The 21161-nt window shown below is 37.7% G+C and overlaps 2 protein-coding genes and 1 long non-coding RNA gene across 4 annotated transcripts; 2 read left to right on the forward strand and 1 right to left on the reverse strand.

Annotated features, from left to right (window-relative positions):
• The first annotated feature begins 1871 nt into the window (after positions 1-1871).
• Positions 1872-5372, forward strand: LOC125777718 (cytochrome P450 6g1-like). Its single transcript, XM_049453030.1, has 4 exons — positions 1872-2012; positions 3560-4040; positions 4111-4902; positions 4995-5372. The coding sequence occupies exons 2-4, from the start codon at positions 3582-3584 to the stop codon at positions 5295-5297; spliced, it is 1554 nt and encodes a 517-aa protein (XP_049308987.1). The 5' UTR covers positions 1872-2012; positions 3560-3581; the 3' UTR covers positions 5298-5372.
• On the forward strand, positions 1905-19906 carry LOC105231537 (cytochrome P450 6g1). 2 transcript variants are annotated; one of them, XM_049453032.1, is made up of 4 exons: positions 1905-2022; positions 18108-18574; positions 18645-19436; positions 19529-19906. In XM_049453032.1, exons 2-4 carry the CDS (start codon positions 18116-18118, stop codon positions 19829-19831), a joined length of 1554 nt encoding a protein of 517 aa, XP_049308989.1. In that variant the 5' UTR covers positions 1905-2022; positions 18108-18115; the 3' UTR covers positions 19832-19906. The 2 variants fall into 2 exon arrangements, with proteins under 2 accessions (XP_049308989.1, XP_049308988.1); XM_049453031.1 differs by lacking the exon at positions 1905-2022 and adding an exon at positions 15993-16151.
• LOC125777723 (uncharacterized) lies at positions 1942-16425 on the reverse strand. Its single transcript, XR_007422371.1, has 2 exons — positions 16284-16425; positions 1942-2151 (listed from the first exon to the last, which is right to left on the reverse strand). It is a non-coding gene; the product is annotated as an uncharacterized LOC125777723 (long non-coding RNA).
• Positions 19907-21161: the final 1255 nt, after the last annotated feature.

The following is a 21161-nucleotide window of genomic DNA, read 5'->3' on the forward strand; positions in this document are numbered from 1 at the left end:
AGTCACCGTCTAGTGTAGTTGCGTACGACTGTTATAGGTTTGAGCTGAGTTGTGTATAAGGGTTTCAAAAGATTCAGTCAGTGATAAATCTTTTTTATTTGCGATTTATTTAAAAAATTTCCTTATTTCGGGGGGGGCTTCAGCCCTCTAGCCCTCCCCCTGGCTACGTGCCTGCAGGCAGTGAATGTTCGAAATACGAAGATTATTTTTAATTAATTTGGAATAAAAAGCAAACTTATTGTAAATTTGGAAACTCTAAAATTACTACACTACTACAGTATACATACGAGGTATGTTAAAAATAACGGGAATTTTCGTTTTTTGAGTAAAAGTATTTACTCAGTTGTCTACTTTAATGTTGTCGCCTTAAAATGTGCACAATTCGATATTATGCAATTATTTCAGCGTTTCTTCAAATCGACAAAACGCTTCTCAAACTCGATTTTGTCAATAGATGTCGTGGCAACGGGGTGGGCAAATGCATTTTTAGCAAAGTAATTGGGTGTCGAGGTAGATATCAAACTGTCTTGGAAAGCAAATATTGAAAAACGCATTACGCGTGCAAACCGTTAGTCAGCAAAAACGGTGTAAAACCGAATATAGTTCTGTGGATGTATACGGCCGTCGTTAGACGAATCCTTACGGAGCCAGTCATAATTAACTGATGTGCTAAATAAGCTGCTGCACCTACTGTCCACAGACATTTTTATACGTAAAGTGGCAACAATTTATGCCATAAGAATTAAGAAGACTTCCCGGTGAGAATTCCCTATAGATGAGAATGGAGAAGAGTTTTAGTAGAAGAGGACAATATTATCTCATTATATACCATAATCCATAATCAAAGAGTATACTTCGAAGAGCTTGATATCTCTTTATCTTAACGTCTACCTTACTCAGCTAACTTCTTCCAAGCGGAAGTGCTGGTCATAAAGAAGTCTTGTGAAGTTCGATTGTGCAACTGTGGGAGGGTATAGAAGGCAACTATTTTTACACAAGCAGCCAGGGGATACTACTAGCCTTGTCGGCGTCAAAAATCAACTCAAGCGTAGTAAACAAAGTTCACTGGTCGGTCAACACGGGAAAGTCCTTTATGACAAATCAAACATCGAACATTTGGCATCCATCAGATAATAAACCATGAATGTACATATATCTACAAAAAGCATAACGGAGATAAGTAGTTGCATTGAGGGTACCAAATGGGGTTTACACACCCCAATGAAACGTGATATCAAGATAAGGGCTCACGTTTGTATATATACAGAATTTAAATGTCGCTACCAGCGCGAAAGGCAGCCCTCTTACCTACCTAAGTGAACATGACTTGTTTATATTTTCAGTTTTGCGTAATATTAAGCCCTTGATCGTTTTGTGTAACAATTGTTAACAACACCTTTATTTATAGTTGTTATATATGTTTATTTATTAATTATATGCCTTCGTCAACTGACATTAGAATTGAAGTATACAAGGTGTCTCAAAATTAACGCAAGATTTAAATTTGTCGTCATTTCAATTAATCCTCACAGTTGAGGAAGTTAAAAAGTAAAACTGCTCCGACCATATTTTGTATGAAATTTCGGAACTGCGTCCGCCAAGCTTTCATTATTTTTGAACATACATATAGTTCAATAATGAAGACACGTTGTTCTATCGTGTAACGCGGCTCTTTTACTACAAGTAAGCCAAGCCTAAATTGTCAGCTATCGATTTTTTTGGGAATTATCAACACTTACTACATAAATGGCGCCAAATTAAGATCTTGCATTAATTTTGTTACACCCTATATTTAATTCAAATCTTGCATATTTGCATACCCTTTATATTGATAAGACAATTGTGTAAGTGACACATTTACCTACACTCACATACACGTGCATGCATCCTTAAGTTTTGGATTGAAAATAAAAGCTCAAGCCGCTAGGGCTAGCGTACTTAGTGTTATTGTGAAAGCGCGTTACAAAAGGTCGACAGAATTTAATACCTTTCATACTAGATTTTTTCTTAAGGTACATACAAGTATATCAACTAAAAGCCTGAGACCTCTTAATCCTTTATAAAAAGTTTTTTTTTTATTTTTTAATAAAATTGTATCGAAATAACGGAAAGTGATGTGAAGGATGTGCACGGAATGTGATTAACTTCTACCTTCCTTTATTGTGAAAAAATAAATTTGTGTGTTTTAATTAAAAAGTTTGAACTGAAATGGCAAAACGTTGGAACTGAAAGGAATTCGTAGAATCAACTATTTTGCCCCTTTGTATTCCATAGTTCCATCACAATCAGTCGGATTCTATTACATGGATATTCATCATTTCCAGTTTGTGTTTCCGAAAGAGTATTCGTTCATGTGCCTTGGGCTGCCATACGTTGATGGCAAAAAGAACACCGAACGATATTAGCGCAACCTCCCGAACCTGGTTTCGTAACAAATTTCAATCCGTAATTGATCACTTTGTGAAACACACATAAAGTTTTCACTGAATAATATTCAATAATTTTTATTCTGAATAGCCGGAATAAAAAAGCAAGCGATCGAAATTAATAAAAATTATTAAAAAAAAAAACAAAACAAATTAAAAAAAATGTGTGCGGAAAAAAGTTAATTTTCGGAATTGTCCAATTTTCCGACTTTTCCTTATGAAAAGTAAAAGGTTTTTTTATTTCTAAACCTTTCCCGAACCACAACGAACAACCTCTGAAAATTTCATCAAGATTAGTGCAGCCGTTCTCTAGCCTTAGCGTTACTATGAAACAAACATTCACGAAAAGGGCTGTTTTTATGATTTCTCCGGCAATTATTCGATGGTATCGCCGTAAAAACAATCTCCGAACTTCAACGAACATTTAAATTTGGCTAAAAAAGGTCTCCGTGAACATCTAGGGAAATATTGAAATAGAAAAAAACAAAGCATAAACTCAGTTTATCAGCACGAATGAAGAACTTGGGCTACACCACATTAGAGCATAAACGGGTTTAGTATTACTCGATAATTGCTTATCTTTAAGCCGAAACGATATTAGAGAGATGACTTGCATAATTTAGTCAAACGTACATACAAGCTTATCAATAAGTCAGTAAATATGTATATTGATATATTAGCGGAGAGAGCCTTAGGTCTTTAAATACTTAATTAATAAAATTTATGTATTTCAAATGGTACAGGCGAACTTATCTAGTTCTACAATTGTTCAGGAGTAGAAAATGTTCACGAAAAGCGAAAGCGGTTACCGTACAATCGTCGTTTCCGATATGAGGGAGCTTTTTGAATATCGCGTGGCTTAAAGAATTTAGGGCGAAACTTGGTACCCTATAAGTACGGTTCGATTAGTGAAAGTTACTGGATGGATAATACGGCCCTCATAATAATGCTCTTACTGAACTTACACATAAATTTATTGATTTTAGATTAATAAAGAAACCAGTATGTACAGCACAGACACTTTGCTTCTCCAAATAGGACTCGAGTTCAATCCAGAAATTAACCTAAATATTATGTTATCCATCAAAATAATTTATAAATAATATTTTTCTTTACTCTCTTTACCATCTAAGCGCTTCGAAAGCAGTGCGCATAATGCTGTCGATAAATACTACATTCCTCTTGGCGGCTCTCTTGGGGCTTGTCTATGTTTGGTGTCGCTACAGTTTTGGTTATTGGAAACGAACTAATATTCCCTATATGTCGCCACTGATTGGCAATACGGAAGTTTTTATTAAAAGGACCAATAGTTTCTTCCTATATCTAGCTGATGTTTATAAGGATGCTAAAATGTCAACAGCTGCGGCAGTTGGTATTTACATACTCAACAAGCCAGCGTTAGTGTTACGTGAACCGGAACTTATTAAAACTGTGCTAGTCAAGGAATTCGCAAAGTTCGAAAATCGATCAGCCGCCTGTGATCCACACAATGATCCCTTGGGTTCGAATAATCTATTTTTCGTAAACAATCCACTATGGAAGGATTTGAGAACGAAAATAACGCCGATTTTCACATCAGGAAAGTTCAAACAAATGTATCCACTAATGACTGAGGTTAGTAAAATACCTACTTTTGCATGAATATATATTTTTACTATGTGTATCCCTCGTTTCGCCCCAATAGATCGGTACGGATTTGGAAGCCCATTTGAATTCGTTTGCGAAGACTAACGACGCTTTCGTAACTGAAGTTAAAGAGATTTGTGCTAGCTTCACCACCGACATGATTGCCTCCATCGCTTTTGGTGTGAAAGCCAACAGTCTTAGTAATCCAAACGGCGAATTTCGCACTCAAGGACGAAAATTGTTCACCGCTACATTCCGTCGTGCCATTGACTTCTTCGTCGGTTTTTTCTTTTCCAAGTGGGCCTCTACATTGCGTATTACACTTTTTACACCAGAGTTCAGTACCTTTTTACGTGGCACCATCAATCATGTGATGGCGTCAAGAGAGGAGAGCAAAGCAACGCGTAACGATCTGATCGATGTGTTGGTGAGCCTCAAAGGAGAGGCTGTTGCGAAAGGCGAGTATAATGCCCATCTACAGGATGTTTTGACAGCACAAGCTGCTGTGTTTTTCTCAGCTGGTTTTGAGTCGTCATCTTCGTTGATGACATTTACGCTATATGAATTATCCAAACGACCCGATTTACAAGAGCGTCTGCGCAATGAGATCTGTGAAGCTTTCGTAGCTGAACAGGGTACAATGTCATATGAGACTATCAATAATCTACCATATCTGGGTATGGTAGTGGACGAAGCATTGCGTTTATACCCATTAATACCTTTCCTTGATCGCGAACATCGGCCGAAAGAGGGGGAAAAGCCATTCGACCTTAAACCATATTACGATTACACACTGCCAGTAGGTATGACTCTTTTAGTATCAGTCCTAGGCGTACATCGTGACCCTAAGGTGAGTTAGTTTAGCTACGGCTAGCTCTGTACTTAGACAATTAATTGAAGTTTCAAGCAATTTTAATCACCATCACAATATTTTAATTCTAGTTTTGGCCCAACCCGTACACTTTCGATCCTGAACGCTTCAACGCCGAGAATAAGAAAACCCATAAGCCTATGACCTACTTTCCTTTCGGCAGCGGACCACGTAACTGCATTGGTTCTCGCATCGGTTTGTTGCAGGCGAAGGTCGGTTTGGTGCATATTTTTAAGAATCATTATGTGACCACATGTGATAAGACACCGTCCGAAATTATTTTCGATACACTGGGCGTAGCGCTAAATTATAAGAGTGGAATGTACTTGAACTTTGTCAATGACAAACGCTATGAACGCAATGCCAAGCAGTGAATGTTCGAAATTCGAATGAATTTTGAAATATCAATTTTAATTTTTTTGAAATAAAAACCAAACTTCTTGTCATAACCATTGTTTCACTTTTTTTTTGAAATAAAAACCAAACTTCTTGTCATAACCATTGTTTCACTTTTTGCACGCTTTCGTTGGTTGGTGATGTGCAGGAAAGGAAAAGTGAATTCAATCGAAGTCATACATCACTCCAAAACGAATTTCGGGAAGACCGTCCAAAGCCAGTTGATGTTCCAGAAGCTATTTATGTTGTGCACAAACTGATATTGCAAGATCATCATGTGGCCTATAGTGGGATTGAGTCAACTACATGGGCATTAGTGAGACTGAAATATGTTAACCAAATACGAAAAGGGTGCTCTGAAACACGTCTATGACATAGTGACAAGTGATAATTTGTGAATTTACGAGTATAAGTCCGTAAGTTAACATCAGTCTAGTTGCCTGATTTTTTGGAATAACTGGACATATCGCAATCATACCACTGTAACATTGCAGAACAGTAAATTCTGAGAAGTCAGGAAAACCAACCGCCGAAGCGTTTTTGGACCGTTTTAAGAATGAAATCACCGAAAAACAGTCGCATTTGCAAAAAAATTGTGTGCTGTTTCTTCAAGACAAAGCACCGTGCCACAAGTCAATGAAACCGATAGAAAAAATCCATGCAATGGGCTTCGAATTGCTTCCGCATCCACTGTATTCTCCAGATCTGACCCTCAGTGACTATTTTCTGCTTATTTCGAAGCAAAGGACAAATCGTATTACAACAAGTAAGGAAGAGCTAAGTTCGGGTGCAACCGAAAATTTTATACTCTTGCAACTTGCAAGAATCAAAGCCAGGGAAATACTTTAAGGTGTAAACCAATCATATACAGTAAAGTCAGGCGGATGTTCGAAAATCCTGTTCCTAGTTATATTGAAGGTAAATTAAGTTTTCGCTCAAATTTATCTATTTTAGGCACAAAGATAACTCAAATATTGGCCATAATATGCGGCACAAAGTCACCAGGATTTTCGAAAATCTTTATGTTTGGTATATGGCGACTCGAAGAAGTATTTGCCCGATTTAAACTCTTTTTGACATATAGACATGCCATTATCAGAGAAAGACTATCCCTGAATTTCAATTATATATCTCACTTATAGACCGATATATTCGATCAAAAGTCCACTGTAGATACTTTGGTCCAAGGAAACAAAAAAAGTACGAGGGGTCACATCTGGGCTTATACCCGCGGCTGCGGAAGCGTTGGCATGTCGGTCTTGGTTTGGTAGCTGTTCACAAGAAAGGCGGTGTGAGCCGGTAGACGATTCGTTTGAGTCTCTTGAGGTCTTCCATGTAAAACTTGGCGTTGAGGGTTTGTCCAGGAGTTGGAAATTCATGGTGGACGATGCCTTCGATCTTAAAAAGTTAATCGCGTACCACTGCTCTATCGAACGCTGCATTTGCACCGGCTTGCACCACTGACAGAAACACGACGCTCGAAAATGTTTATCTTGACTCCCCAGGTGCTTGGAAAAAACTGACCAGCGGCTCGTTCGTTAGCTAGGAACGCACTCTATCGAATCCAGTCGGTGCGCTTACGCTCCGAAGTACAGACGCGGTGAAAGAAAATCAGTCCTATTACTTTCCGCACAAACCCTGTACAAATATTGTATAAAGTCAAGATCACACGGTTTGAAAATACCTTATTTGGTAGAGACAATGTATGTACCTTTGGACTTTTGTTTTGTCTCTACCAAATAAGGTATTTCCAGCTACGTTATCTTGACTTTATACAATATAAAAAATGACTAGAAGAGACCAGGTCGAACTTTATTGAATGACTTGCAGAAATTAGCTTTCTTTGGTTTATTAAACTTCGCAGTCCTACACAAACAAAACATTAGCAACTAAACTTAGACTTTATCACATCATTCTAACATCATTCTAACATAGCCGGTGGGACTGTCAGCGCCTAGTATCTCTTGATAATTTCTTACCATTAAGAGGAAACGATTGTAAAAATAAAATAATATAAGTTTACTATTATATATATTCATATTACCGGCGATTGCCTTAAGCAATTAAGTAATTAATCTCATGAACAAGAGATAAGTGAGATAAGTACGATTGTATCGAATTACAACCGTTTGAAATATATAAATTATTTTAATTAATTATTTAATTGCTTAAGGCTTATCGCTGTAACAGTTTTTCACGTACAGTGATAAGGATTACGGAACAATCGTCGTTTCCGATATGAGAGAGCTTTTTGAAGATAAATATAATATTTAGACTCTAAATTTTCGAAGACGTTCTAGCTACGATTCGATCAGTGAAAGCTACTGGAGGGCTACTACAGCCTTCGTAGGAATGCACTTACTGAACTTGTATATAATTTTATTGATTTAAGAATAATAAAAAAGTTATAGTTTTATACAGCACAAATATTTTGTTTCCACAAATAGACAGTACCACACATATACTCGTACATATGTAGGTTTCAAGGCCAATTAGGTAATTAAAAATACAGTGAAAGCTCTATTAAATGGACACTCTATTAAGCGCACATCTCCATTAACCATGAACATTGGCCGGTCCCACAATTTGTTGATGTTTATTAAGTGCAATCTCTATTAACTGGACAGGACGGCTGGCAAACACACTTTGAGAAAGCAGCTTTAAATTCGTTATTTTTTCAATGAAATTTATTTATATGAACATATTCAAAACAAGTAAGGAAGGGCTAAGTTCGGGTGTTACCGAACATTTTATACTCTCGCATGATAAAGTGATAATCGAGATTTCCGTATCCGCCATTTACATATTTTTTTTATTTTGCTGTAAAATTAACTAGATTAGTAGTTCCTGAGATATGGTTTTTGGTCTATAAGTGGGCGACGCCACGCCCATTTTCAATTTTTAAAAACAGCCTGGGTGCAGCTTCCTTCTGCCATTTCTTCCGTAAAATTTAGTTTTTCTGACGTTTTTTGTTAGTCGGTTAACGCACTTTTAGTGATTTTCAACATGACCTTTGTATGGGAGGTGGGCGTGGTTATTATCCGATTTCTTCCATTTTTGAACTGTATATGGAAATGCCTGAAGGAAACGACTCTATAGAGTTTGGTTGACATAGCTATAGTAGTTTCCGGTATATGTACAAAAAACTTAGTAGGGGCGGGGCCACGCCCACTTTTCCAAAAAAATTACGTCCAAATATTCCCCTCCCTAATGCGATCCTTTTTGTCAAATTTCACTTTAATATCTTTATATATGGCTTAGTTATGACACTTTATAGGTTTTCAGTTTTCGCAATTTTGTGGGCGTTCTTCGAACTTAACCTTCTTATGGAGCCAAGAAATACGTGTACCAAGTTTCATCATGATATCTCAATTTTTACTCAAGTTACAGCTTGCACGGACGGACGGTCAGACGGACAGACAGACATCCGGATTTCAACTCTACTTGTCACCCTGCTCACTTTGGTATATATGTATAACCCTATATCTGACTCTTTTAGTTTTAGGACATACAAACAACCGTTATGTGAACAAAACTATAATACTCTCCTTAGGGGCCATCCATCAATTACGTCACACGATTTTAAGGACTTTTTAGCCCCTCCCCCCGTCTTTGTCACAAGTTGTCACTTCATTTTCGTTCTGAATTCGGATGTCAGGAACATCTTTCGTATCAACATCGTCTTCTTCCATCCATGAAGCATCGTCATCATTCATTAAATAGAGAATCTCTCGGGCACGTCTAGCTGCAATTCTTTGAGAACGAATTTTCGCGATAGGTAATAGCTCTGGTTTTTTATGTGATTGTTTGTGTTGATTGGTAGCTTTATATGAAGAAAAATATAGGCCACATATGCTACACGATCTTTTAAATAAGTATGACGCGACACTAGGGCAATAACTATCATATGGAACTTGTTTCAGATGGGATGATGCTTGGAGATTTAATAATATCTATAGGAATAATGGAGCAAACTTAGCGTCGTTGTCTTTTGAAATTTGATGTCACAAAGCTTTTGACCTCCCCTGCCCCTTGTCACATAATGTCACTTCCGAATGATACCCTCCCCCCCTTCAAGGTGTGACGTAATTTATGGATGGCCCCTTAGCAACTTTGTTGCGAGAGTATAATGACACCTCAAGTACAATCCTTTAGATTCATATACCGATAAAAACGTTTTCGCTTTACGAGGTTTGACAATTAAGTAATGAGACTGATTTTAAAATTCCCTTTCCCTTTTTCCAGGCCAGGCCAGGCCTACAGCTAACATAAGAAGTCCATTCTGGCCATTTAGAGAACATGTGTTAAAAATGAGAAAGTCCTTTATGACAAATCAAACATCGAACTTTCGGAATCCATCGGATACCAAAGCATGAATGTATGTATATGTGGAGATCACCACTCTACACTAGTTATAATAATTACTCCTAATTTTGATTTGTACTGTACATAATATTTATTCGTACTATACTTCTTAAGTATGCCATTTTATGTAATTTATCCTTAAACTTAACGAATGTACGAATGTGAGATCAAAAGCACTAAATTGAAATATAGTTCGTCAGCGACCATCAAAATGTGAGCAACAATTCCTCCTAGTACCACATCACCACCAAATTGGTGTCAGAAGAAAAAAATTTTAATTTTTTTTCTAAGCCCCGCGCTTACTCAAAATTGACGAACACCTTCAACCTGTGGAAGGCGAAACCATATCTGGCAGCCTGTGGTCCCAGAAGCATTTGGACACTACCGAAGCAGTTGGACATTCAACCTGAAAATCAAAGTCATACGGTCATACATTTAGAGGCAGCGAGTGAAGCTGCGCGTGAGACAAAGCCAGCGCAGACAGAGGGCAGCGAAGTACCGTTCAGGAATTTACATCAGCCGAACATAGTACCGTTTTCACAGCAACGAAAAAATAATGCGATCCCGTTTCCAGATCATCAATGTGTACAGTTTGCACCGCTTCAACGGTATACTGCACCTGAAGCACATGCACGTATTCCGATGCCTCGCATAACACCAAACGATATGGATGCATGGTTTACATCGGTGGACTATTGGTTTAAGGCATGCAACATGAACAGCGACGCTCAACGTTATTATCATGTGATGGCTACTTTAGATCCTCTTACGCTACCAACCATTAGCCAAATCAGTAAAAACGCTGAAAATACGCAACGTGTTACCAACTTAGGCATTGGCATGTATGAGTTTCTCAAGACTGAGCTTCTCAAATATTTTGGTGAAAGTTATCAACGCAAAATACAGCGATTATTGGAAGAGATGGTACTAGGTGATCAACGTCCGAGTCAACTATTTAATGCCATGAGACGAGTGGCAGGAAATTCCTTTTCGGAAGAAACTTTTAGAGCCATGTGGATCCAACGCTTACCGGAATTAATAAGAGCATCTGTAATCGCACGCGAAGGTACGATAGATGTCCAAATTGCAGTTGCCGACGCTATTATGGAAACGTTAACCCAGCGTCAAATTTGTTCATCATCGGATCACGCCGCCAGTACATCGTCTCAGACTCAACAAGACACGATTTTTCAACTATCAAATACGATTAACGAATTGCAACGCAAATTTTATAATATGCGCACACGAGAACGCAGTCGCTCACGCACTAGTCGCAGATTTCTTCGACGACATAGTCAATCGATTGAGCGAAGATCTTCCTCACGCAATACGAAAGAATGTTGGTACCATCAAACTTTCGGAGACTCCGCCAACCGATGCCGTAGTCCATGTCTACACCCAGCATGAATGACATCAATCATTGGCAGTGATTTTATTCGTCACTACGACTTGATCATCGATCTAAAACGCAACAAATTAATCGACAACAAGACAAACCTCGAAGCGCCATGCATTATTCACAAAGAGTTGAATATGCAGATAAAAGCTTTCGACGTACAGCGTCCATTCGCAAAGCTACTCAAGGAATTTAAGGACCTCACAGAAATGTATCTTGATCGAAAACCTGTAAAGACTGAGGTATGTCATGTAATTGAAACTCAAGGTCAACCCGTTACAGCTCATGCTCGAAAGCTCGACCACAAAAAACTTAAAGCCGCACGCACTGAATTCGAATATCTGATGCAAATAGGCTTGTGTCGCCCTTCGAAGAGCAATTGGGCTAGTCCGCTTCACATGGTCCGCAAAGCAGACGGCAATTGGCGGCCATTTGGAGATTACCGTGCGCTCAATAAAATCGCCGTTCCAGACCGTTATCCTATTCCGTTTATACATGACTGCTTAACAATCCTACGAGGAAAAACAGTTTTTGGCAAGATCGATCTACAAAGAGCATTCCATCAAATACCCGTTCGACCGGAAGACATAAAGAAAACAGCCATAATAACACCATTCGGTCTATATAAGTTTACTCATATGACGTTTGGTCTACGAAATGCAGCACAAACTTTTCAACGCCTCATGCATGAAGCCTTACGAGGACTTGACTTCGCCTTTCCTTATGTTGATGACATATGCATAGCTTCAGCAAACATGCGAAACATATACGCATGATATTCCAACGACTCCGCGCAACTGGTCTAACAATTAATCCATCGAAATGTGAATGTTCACCTCGTCAGATTAGACAACTTGACTATATTAGTCAGTTTACAACAGACATCCGTCACATTCCGGGTTCAAAAAACCAAACCGCAGATATATTGTCGCGTATCAACACAATAACATCAATCAACTACACTGATATGGCCAACGAACAAAAATCTGACTCAAACATTCAAGCACTTGTTAATGGTAAGATAAAACAGTCCTTACAACTTAAACATTTCAGATTGGAAGGCAGCAACGCTACATTACTTTGCGATGTCTCAATGAGCCAAGTTAGACCCATCGTACCGCAAACGATTTGTAAGCAGATTCTACACAATGTTCACGACCTCGCTTACGTTGGAGCCAACGCAACTCTAAAGATGATTTCTCAACATTTTGTTTGGGTAAATATGCGAAAGGACTGCAAAGCATTTGTTCGTGCCTGCATCCGTTGCAGTCGCAGCAAAGTTTTACGCCACATCAAGTCTCCATTACAACGTTTAGAAATGCCAGACCAACGCTTTCAAGTTGTTCACGTTGATATAATTGGACCATTACCTCTTAATCATGGATTCAAATATTGTCTTACACTCATCGATCGCTTTACGAGATGGCCTGTAGCGATACCTCTTGTCGACGTTCAAGCAGAAACAGTATGTAGAGCCTACTTGAACGAGTGGGTTGGACGATACGGCTCAACTCAGAAGATAATCACAGACCAAGGAACTCAATTTGAATCCAAAATGTTTCAATAGATGTTACTAACATTAGGTACTCAGCGTGAACGTACATCACCGTATCATCCACAAACGAATGGATTGATAGAAAGGTGGCACCGTTCATTCAAAAACGCCATACTAGCCACCGGAAAAGAATCTTGGGTAGATAATTTAGGACTTACTCTTTTAGGACTACGAAATGCCATTAAGGGAGACTTAAAGGCTTCCGCAGCCGAAATGTTATTCGGAACCGCAACACGATTACCTGGCGAGTTTTTCACTACAAAACCAAATATGCAGCCGAACTCAATTTTTGTTGAAAAATTACGACATCATCTTCAAAAAATTCGTCCCGTCGAAACTTCATGGCATTCTCCAAGTACACCATTCGTAAATAAGAATTTATTTCAATCACCACACGTATATGTACGCAACGATCGAGTAACTCCTTCTATGGACCCTACAAAGTTATTTCAAAAAACGACAAAAATTTTACAATCGAAACAAAAGGCAAAAACATCGTTATTTCAATCGACCGCCTCAAGCCAAGTTACAATATAGCAGATGAAGAACCAGCTGTTAATTCTAACCAAACATCAGACCCTCTAGATGTATTGCAAGTCAATTCACAAAAATCTAGAAGGGGGGTAATGTGGAGATCACCACTCTACACTAGTTATAATAATTACTCCTAATTTTGATTTGTACTGTACATAATATTTATTCGTACTATACTTCTTAAGTTTGCCATTTTATGTAATTTATCCTTAAACTTAACGAATGTAAGAATGTGAGATCAAAAGCACTAAATTGAAATATAGTTCGTCAGCGACCATCAAAGCAGGGATCAGGGATAATGGGATGCCCAACTTATTCCAGTGTGAGAGCGCCTCAAAATAAGCGTTTTTTATAACAATTTCCATTATGGCCAGATTGAACGAAATAAGAATTTTTGGGCATTTTAAATTAAAATACCCAACATTATTTACGATTGCAAATTATTATATATTGGACTTTTAATATATGGCGAAACTACTTAATTCCTTTTTTATGATTTTATGGTATTTTAAAACAATTGACTTTCGATCTTTCAATACTTAATAAGGTTAATTAAGCCTGTTAGTTCCTAATTAATAAATGTTTTTAATCAATTGTAATAGAAAATTAATTCTATTATGCATGAAATTACAAAACGTTTCATGAAATATATTTAAACTAGCTGACCCCGCAGCCGTTGTCCTGCGCGAAATTATGTGTTTTGAAATGAAGAGAATGCTAAATTTATCATTTCTTTTTTTTCAATGTAACGCAGCTTAATAAACAAAATTTTTTGGTTTTTGTTCCGGTGCGTAAATATACAGAGAAGATAGTTTTCCAACTCCTGAGCACGCCACGTATTTTTGGCCATGTGAAAAACATAGCCGTTCCAAATTTATGCCACACATTTCTAGCGACTATCCTTGTGTCCTGATGATTGGCATCTCAAATGCAATTTTTACTGGAAACGGAATTCGTTTGAACTGAAATGCAAATCGATAGAACTCAAAGGAATTCGTAGAATCAAGCATTCTTCCCCCTTGTATTCGATAGGTGCGTCACAATCAATCGGGTTCCATTACACAGTTTCGGCGCTTGCAGATTGCGAAACATAATAAGGACAGTTCCAACTTTGAAACGCAAATGATGCGGTGGCATACCAAGCCTCTCCAAATAATTTAGAAATTCCTCTGGATAATTCACGGCATCGTCTTCATTGTCAAGACGATCGATCGATTTGTATGAGCGCAAGTCTCCCGGAATTTGACTTTGAATCTTCCAGTTTAAGTCAACAATATCGGTATTTTTAGCAGCTAAAATTGCGCGTGCACTCAAGGAGTCGTAGTTACGATAATTTGGCTAATGTTCGGATAAACATTCGAGATGAGTTCATCTTTTGTGAATCGATAAACGGCAGATGGAATTGATATCAAACCAACGGAAGTATGAACCAGAGTTGACACATTTAAAATGTCTTCGACGATGCATTCCATGTATAATCGTCAAAGTCAATTTTGTTGCTGGCTGTGTTTCCGCTGGCTGTAATGTGTTCTCTGGGTTGAAATACACTCTTTTCAAATAATTGAAAATAATGGTGATAATTACAAATAATTGAAAAACAAACAAAAAAATTGAAAAAAAAATTTGTATAAAAAAAATTCACTTTTTGGAATTGTCCAATGACTTTTCCTCACAAAAAGCATACAGGTTTTTTTTATTTCTAAACCTTCCCCGACCTCCCCACAGAACATTCTCTGAAAATTTCATCAAGATTGGTTCAGTCATTCTCTCAGCGTTACTAATAAACAAACATTTTTACTTATACATATAGATTTCGCATTTTCTTTGATTTTCATTGTTTTAAATTTTTATTAGCGATCTTGAATGGCGGCAACAAATTCCTCCGTTCACATATATTTTTGGTATAATTTCAATCTGGCCGTTCCAGTCATTCCAATTACAAAACGTCAACACCTACCCAATCCAGTCAACTGTCAAAGTTCGGTAGGTGAGCGGCTCTCACATTTCCAGTGACAGGAGAGTTGGGGATCACTTTATCTCTGATCAAAGTGTGAACAACAATTCCTCCTAGTACCGCATCACCACCAAATATATCTACAAAGAGCATAACGGAGATAAGTAGTTGCATTGAGGGCACCAAATGCGGTTTACACACCCCAATGAAACGTGATATCAAGATAAGGGCTCACGTTTGTATATAAAAATGTCGCTACCAGCGCTAATTGACCTCGAAAGGCAGCCCTCTTACCTACCTAAGTGAACATGACTTGTTGTTATTTTCAGTTTTGCGCAATAATTACATAAGCCCTTGATCGTTTTGTGTAACAATTATCAACAACACGTTTATTTATAGTTGTTATAGATATATGTTATATATGTACTTGTATACAAGTTTATTTATTAATTATATGCCGTCATCAACTGACAATTAGAATTGAAGTATACAAGGTGTCTCAAAATTAACGCAAGATTTAAATTTGTCGTCATTTCAATTAATCCTCACAGTTGAGGAAGTTAAAAAGTAAAACTACTCCGACCATATTTTGTATGAAATTTCGGAACTGCGTCCGCCAAGCTTTCATTACTTTTGAACATATAGTTCAATAATGAAGACACGTTGTTCTATCGTGTAACGCGGCACTTTTACTATAAGTAAGCCAAGCCTAAATTGTCAGCTATCGATTTTTTTGGGAATTATCAACACTTTACTAAATAAATGGCGTCAAATTAAGAGCTTGCATTAATTTTGTTTCACCCTATATTTAATTCAAATCTTGCATATTTGCATACTCTTTATATTGATAAGACAATTGTGTAAGTGACATATTTACCTACACTCACATGCACATACATGCATCCTTAAGTTTTGGTTTGAAAATAAAAGCTCAAGCCGCTAGGGCTAGTGTACTTAGTGTTATTGTGAAAGCGCGTTACAAAAGGTCGACAGAATTTAATACCTTTCATACTAGATTTTTTCTTAAGGTACATATATCAACTAAAAGCCTGAGACCTCTTAATCCTTTATAAAAAGTGTTTTTTTATTTTTTTATAAAATTGTATGGAAATAATGGAAAGTGATGTGAAGGATGTGCACGGAATGTGAATAACTTCTACCTTCCTTTATTGTGGAAAAATAAATTTGTGTGTATTAATTAAAAAGTTTGAACTGAAATGGCAAAACGTTGGAACTGAAAGGAATTCGTAGAATCAACTATTCTGCAAGTTTATATTCGATAGTTCGGTCACAATCACTCGGGTTCGATTACACAGTTTCGGCGCATGAAGATTGCGAAACATAATAGTGTCAAAACCAACTTTGAGACGCAAATGATACTGCGGCATATTAAGGCTTTCCAAAGAATTTAGAAATTTCACTGGATAATTCACGGCTTCGTCTTCTTTGTCAAGGCGATCGATCGATTTGTATGCGCGCAAATCACCCCGAATTTAGCTTTGAATCTTCCAGTTTAAGTCATTAAGATCGGTATTTTTGGCAGCTAAAATTGCGCGTGAACTCAAGCAATCGTAGTTACCATAATTTGGCCAATGTTCGGATAAGCATTCGTGATGAGTTCATCTTTCGTTGAATTGAATTGATATCAAACGACTGGAAGCATCAAGCGAATTTTGCCCATTTCCAATTCTTAGCGAATACGATGTAAAACGTCTTCGGACAGTTGAATGTTAAATGCTCTGCCATTGTCGTCTGGTTTAGGTGACAACATACGTTGATGGCGCGAAATAATTTACAAAAAAAAAATATTCAACAAAACAAAACAAATTAAAAAAAAATGTGTGCGGAAAAAAGTTAATTTTTGAAATTGTCCAATTTTCCGACTTTTCCTTATGAAAAGTAAAAGGTTTTTTTATTTCTAAACCTTTCCCGAACCACAACGAACAACCTCTGAAAATTTCATCAAGATTGGTGCAGCCGTTCTCTAGCCTAAGCGTTACTATGAAACAAACATTCAAGAAAAGCTTTGTTTTTATGGTTTTTCCGGCAATTATTCGTTGGTATCGCCGTAAAAACAATCTCTGAACTTCAACGAACATTGAAATTTGGCTAAAAAAGGTCTTAAACATTTAGAAAAATATTGATGTTATGATTTAAAAGAAATATACTTATTTATTGTGGAATCTCCCAATCTTTCATAGAAAAATAAAACAAGTTTAGTAAATTAAGTAACTGAAACCGTGTTATCTAGACTTTATAGCGAATCATGGCTTATTAAACTACTGAGAAATAGACAAGCAAAGCATAAACACAGTTTATCAGCCCACTTGAAGACCTTACGCTACCACATTAGGGCATAGACGAGTTTAGTATTACTCGACAATTGTTTATCTTTAAGCTGAAACGATATTAGAGAGATGACTTGCATATTTTAGTCAAACATACATACAAGCTTATAAACAAGTCAGTAAATATATTTATATATTATCGGAGAGAGCCCTAGGCAATTAAATACTTAATTAGTAAAATTTATGTATTTCAAACGGTACAGGCGAACTTTTCTAGTTCTACAACTGTTCAGCCGTAGAAAATGTTCACGAAAAGCGAAAACCGTTACCGTACAATCGTCGTTTCCGATATGAGGGAGCTTTTTGAATATCGCGTGGCTTAAAGAATTTAGGGCGAAACTTGGTACCCTATAAGTACGGTTCGATCAGTGAAAGCTACTGGATGGATAATACGGCCCTCATAAGAATGCTCTTACCGAACTTACATATAAATTTATTGATTTTAGATTAATAAAGAAACCAGTATGTACAGCACAGACACTTTGCTTCTACTAATAGACAGTAGCGCATACTATATACATAGGACTCGAGTTCAATCCAGAAATTAACCTAAATATTATGTTATTCATCAAATTAACTTATAAATAATATATATTTTTCTTTACTCCACTTATCATCTACGCTCTTCGAAAGCAGCGCGCATAATGCTGTCGATAAATACTACATTCCTCTTGGCGGCTCTCTTGGGGCTTGTCTATGTTTGGTGTCGCTACAGTTTTGGTTATTGGAAACGAAATAATATTCCCTATATGTCGCCACTGATTGGCAATATGGAAGTTTTTATTAAAAGGACCAATAGTTTCTTCCTATATCTAGCTGATGTTTATAAGGATGCTAAAATGTCAACAGCTGCGGCAGTTGGTATTTACATACTCAACAAGCCAGCGTTAGTGTTGCGTGATCCGGAACTTATTAAAACTGTGCTAGTCAAGGAATTCGCAAAGTTCGAAAATCGGTCAGCCGCCTGTGATCCACACAATGATCCCTTGGGTTCGAATAATCTATTTTTCGTAAACAATCCACTATGGAAGGATTTGAGAACGAAAATATCGCCGGTTTTCACATCAGGAAAGATCAAACAAATGTATCCACTAATGACTGAGGTTAGTAAAATACCTACTTTTGCATGAATATATATTTTTACTATGTGTATCCATCGTTTCGACCCAACAGATCGGTACGGAGTTGGAAGCCCATTTGAATTCGTTTGCGAAGACTAACGACGCTTTCGTAACTGAAGTTAAAGAGCTTTCTGGACTCTTCGCCACCGACATGATTGCCACCATCGCTTTTGGTGTGAAAGCCAACAGTCTTAGTAATCCAAACGGCGAATTTCGCACTCAAGGACGAAAATTGTTCACCTCTACACTCCATCGTGCCTATGACTTCTTCATCGGTTTTTTCTTTTCCAAGTGGGTCTCTACATTGCGTGTTAAACTTTTTACACCAGAGTTCAGTTCCTTTTTACGTGGCACCATCAGTCATGTTATGGCGTCAAGAGAGGAGAGCAAAGCAACGCGTAACGATCTGATCGATATGTTGGTGAGCCTCAAAGGAGAGGCTGTTGCGAAAGGCGAGTATAATGCCCATCTACAGGATGTTTTGACAGCACAAGCTGCTGTGTTTTTCTCAGCTGGTTTTGAGTCGTCATCTTCGTTGATGCAATTTGCGCTATACGAATTATCCAAACGACCCGATTTACAAGAACGTCTGCGCAATGAGATTTGTGAAGCTCTTGTAGCTGAACAGGGTACATTGTCATATGAGACTATCAATAATCTACCATATCTGAGTATAGTACTTGACGAAGTATTGCGTTTATACCCATTACTACCTTATCTTGATCGCGAACATCTGCCGAAAGAGGGGGAAAAGCCATTCGACCTTAAACCATATTACGATTACACAGTGCCAGTAGGTATGCCTGTTTTTATATCAATCCTAGGCGTACATCGTGACCCCAAGGTGAGTTAGTTTAGCTACGGCTAGCTCAGTACTTGGACAATTAATTGAAGTTTCAAGCAATTTTAATAATCATCACAATATTTTAATTCTAGTTTTGGCCCAACCCGGAAACTTTCGATCCTGAACGCTTCAACGCCGAGAATAAGAAAACCCATAAGCCTATGACCTATTTTCCTTTCGGCAGTGGACCACGTAGCTGTATTGGTTCTCGCATCGGTTTGTTGCAGGCGAAGGTCGGTTTGGTGCATATTTTTAAGAATCATTATGTGACCACATGTGAGAAGACACCGAAGGAAATTACTTTTGATCCATTTTTAATGTCGCTAGGTTATAAGAATGGAATTTACTTGAGCCTTGTCAATGACAAACGCTATGAACGCAATGCCAAGCAGTGAATGTTCGAAATTCGAATGAATTTTGAAATATCAATTTTAATTTTTTTGAAATAAAAACCAAACTTCTTGTCATAACCATTGTTTCACTTTTTGCACGCTTTCGTTGATTGGTGATGTGCAGGAACAACCAAAAATGGAATTTTTTCGAGCGATTACGTTTTACAATTTTTGACGTATTAACTCATCAAGAGTGCATAGATGACCTTAATTAAATTTTTGACGATGAAGCTCGATCAAGTACCAGTGTTTAGTGATGGCAAAGTTAATTCAATCGAAGTCATACATCACTCCAAAACGAATTTCGGGAAGGCCGTCCAAAGCCAGTTGATGTTCCGGAAACTATTGACAGGTGATAATTTGTGGATTTAGGAGTTTAAGTCCTAAAGTTAACATCAGTCTGGTTGCTTGATTTTTTGGAATAACTGGACATATCGCAATCATACCACTGTAACATTGCAGAACAGTAAATTCTGAGAAGTCAGGAAAACCAACCGCCGAAGCGTTTTTGGACCGTTTTAAGAATGAAAAAGAATCAAAGCCAGGGAAATACTTTAAGGTGTAAACCAATCATATACAGTAAAGTCAGGCGGATGTTCGAAAATCCTGTTCCTAGTTATATTGAAGGTAAATTAAGTTTTCGCTCAAATTTATCTATTTTAGACGCAAAGATAACTCAAATATTGGCCATAATATGCGGCACAAAGTCACCAGGAAGTTCGAAAATCTTTATGTTTGGTATATGGCGACTCGGAGAAGTATTTGCCCGATTTAAACCTTTTTTGACATATAGACATACCATTATCAGAGAAAGACTATCCCTGAATTTCAATTATATAACTCACGTATAGACCGATATATTCGATCAAAAGTCAACTGTAGATACTTTGGTCCAAGGAAACGAAAAAAAGTACGTGGGGTCACATCTGGGCTGTAGGGCGGCTGCGGAAGCGTTGGGATGCCGGTCTTGATTAGGTAACTGTTCACAAGAAAGACGGGACGTTGTCGTGGTGCAACTTCCAATCGGCTGCCATGTCTTGTCGGACCCGATTGACGCTTCGTTTGAGTATCTTAAGGTCTTCCATGTAATACTTGGCGTTGAGGGTTTGTCCAGGAGTTGGAAATTCATGGTGGACGATGCCTTCGATCTTAAAAGTTAAGCACCGGCTTGCATATATAAAATATATACCACTGCAAGTCGTGCCAAAAGGGATACCTCATAATTTACTCAATGTGAGAAATGGCTGAACGCTCAACGGGCGGAAATTGAATAGCTGATCGCGAATGTTCCCCAGGAACTTAAATTGAGTTCAAAGAGCAGCTTGTGTGGTGT

The sequence above is a fragment of the Bactrocera dorsalis genome, chromosome 3, assembly GCF_023373825.1.
Source record: "Bactrocera dorsalis isolate Fly_Bdor chromosome 3, ASM2337382v1, whole genome shotgun sequence".
Lineage (NCBI taxonomy): Eukaryota > Metazoa > Arthropoda > Insecta > Diptera > Tephritidae > Bactrocera > Bactrocera dorsalis.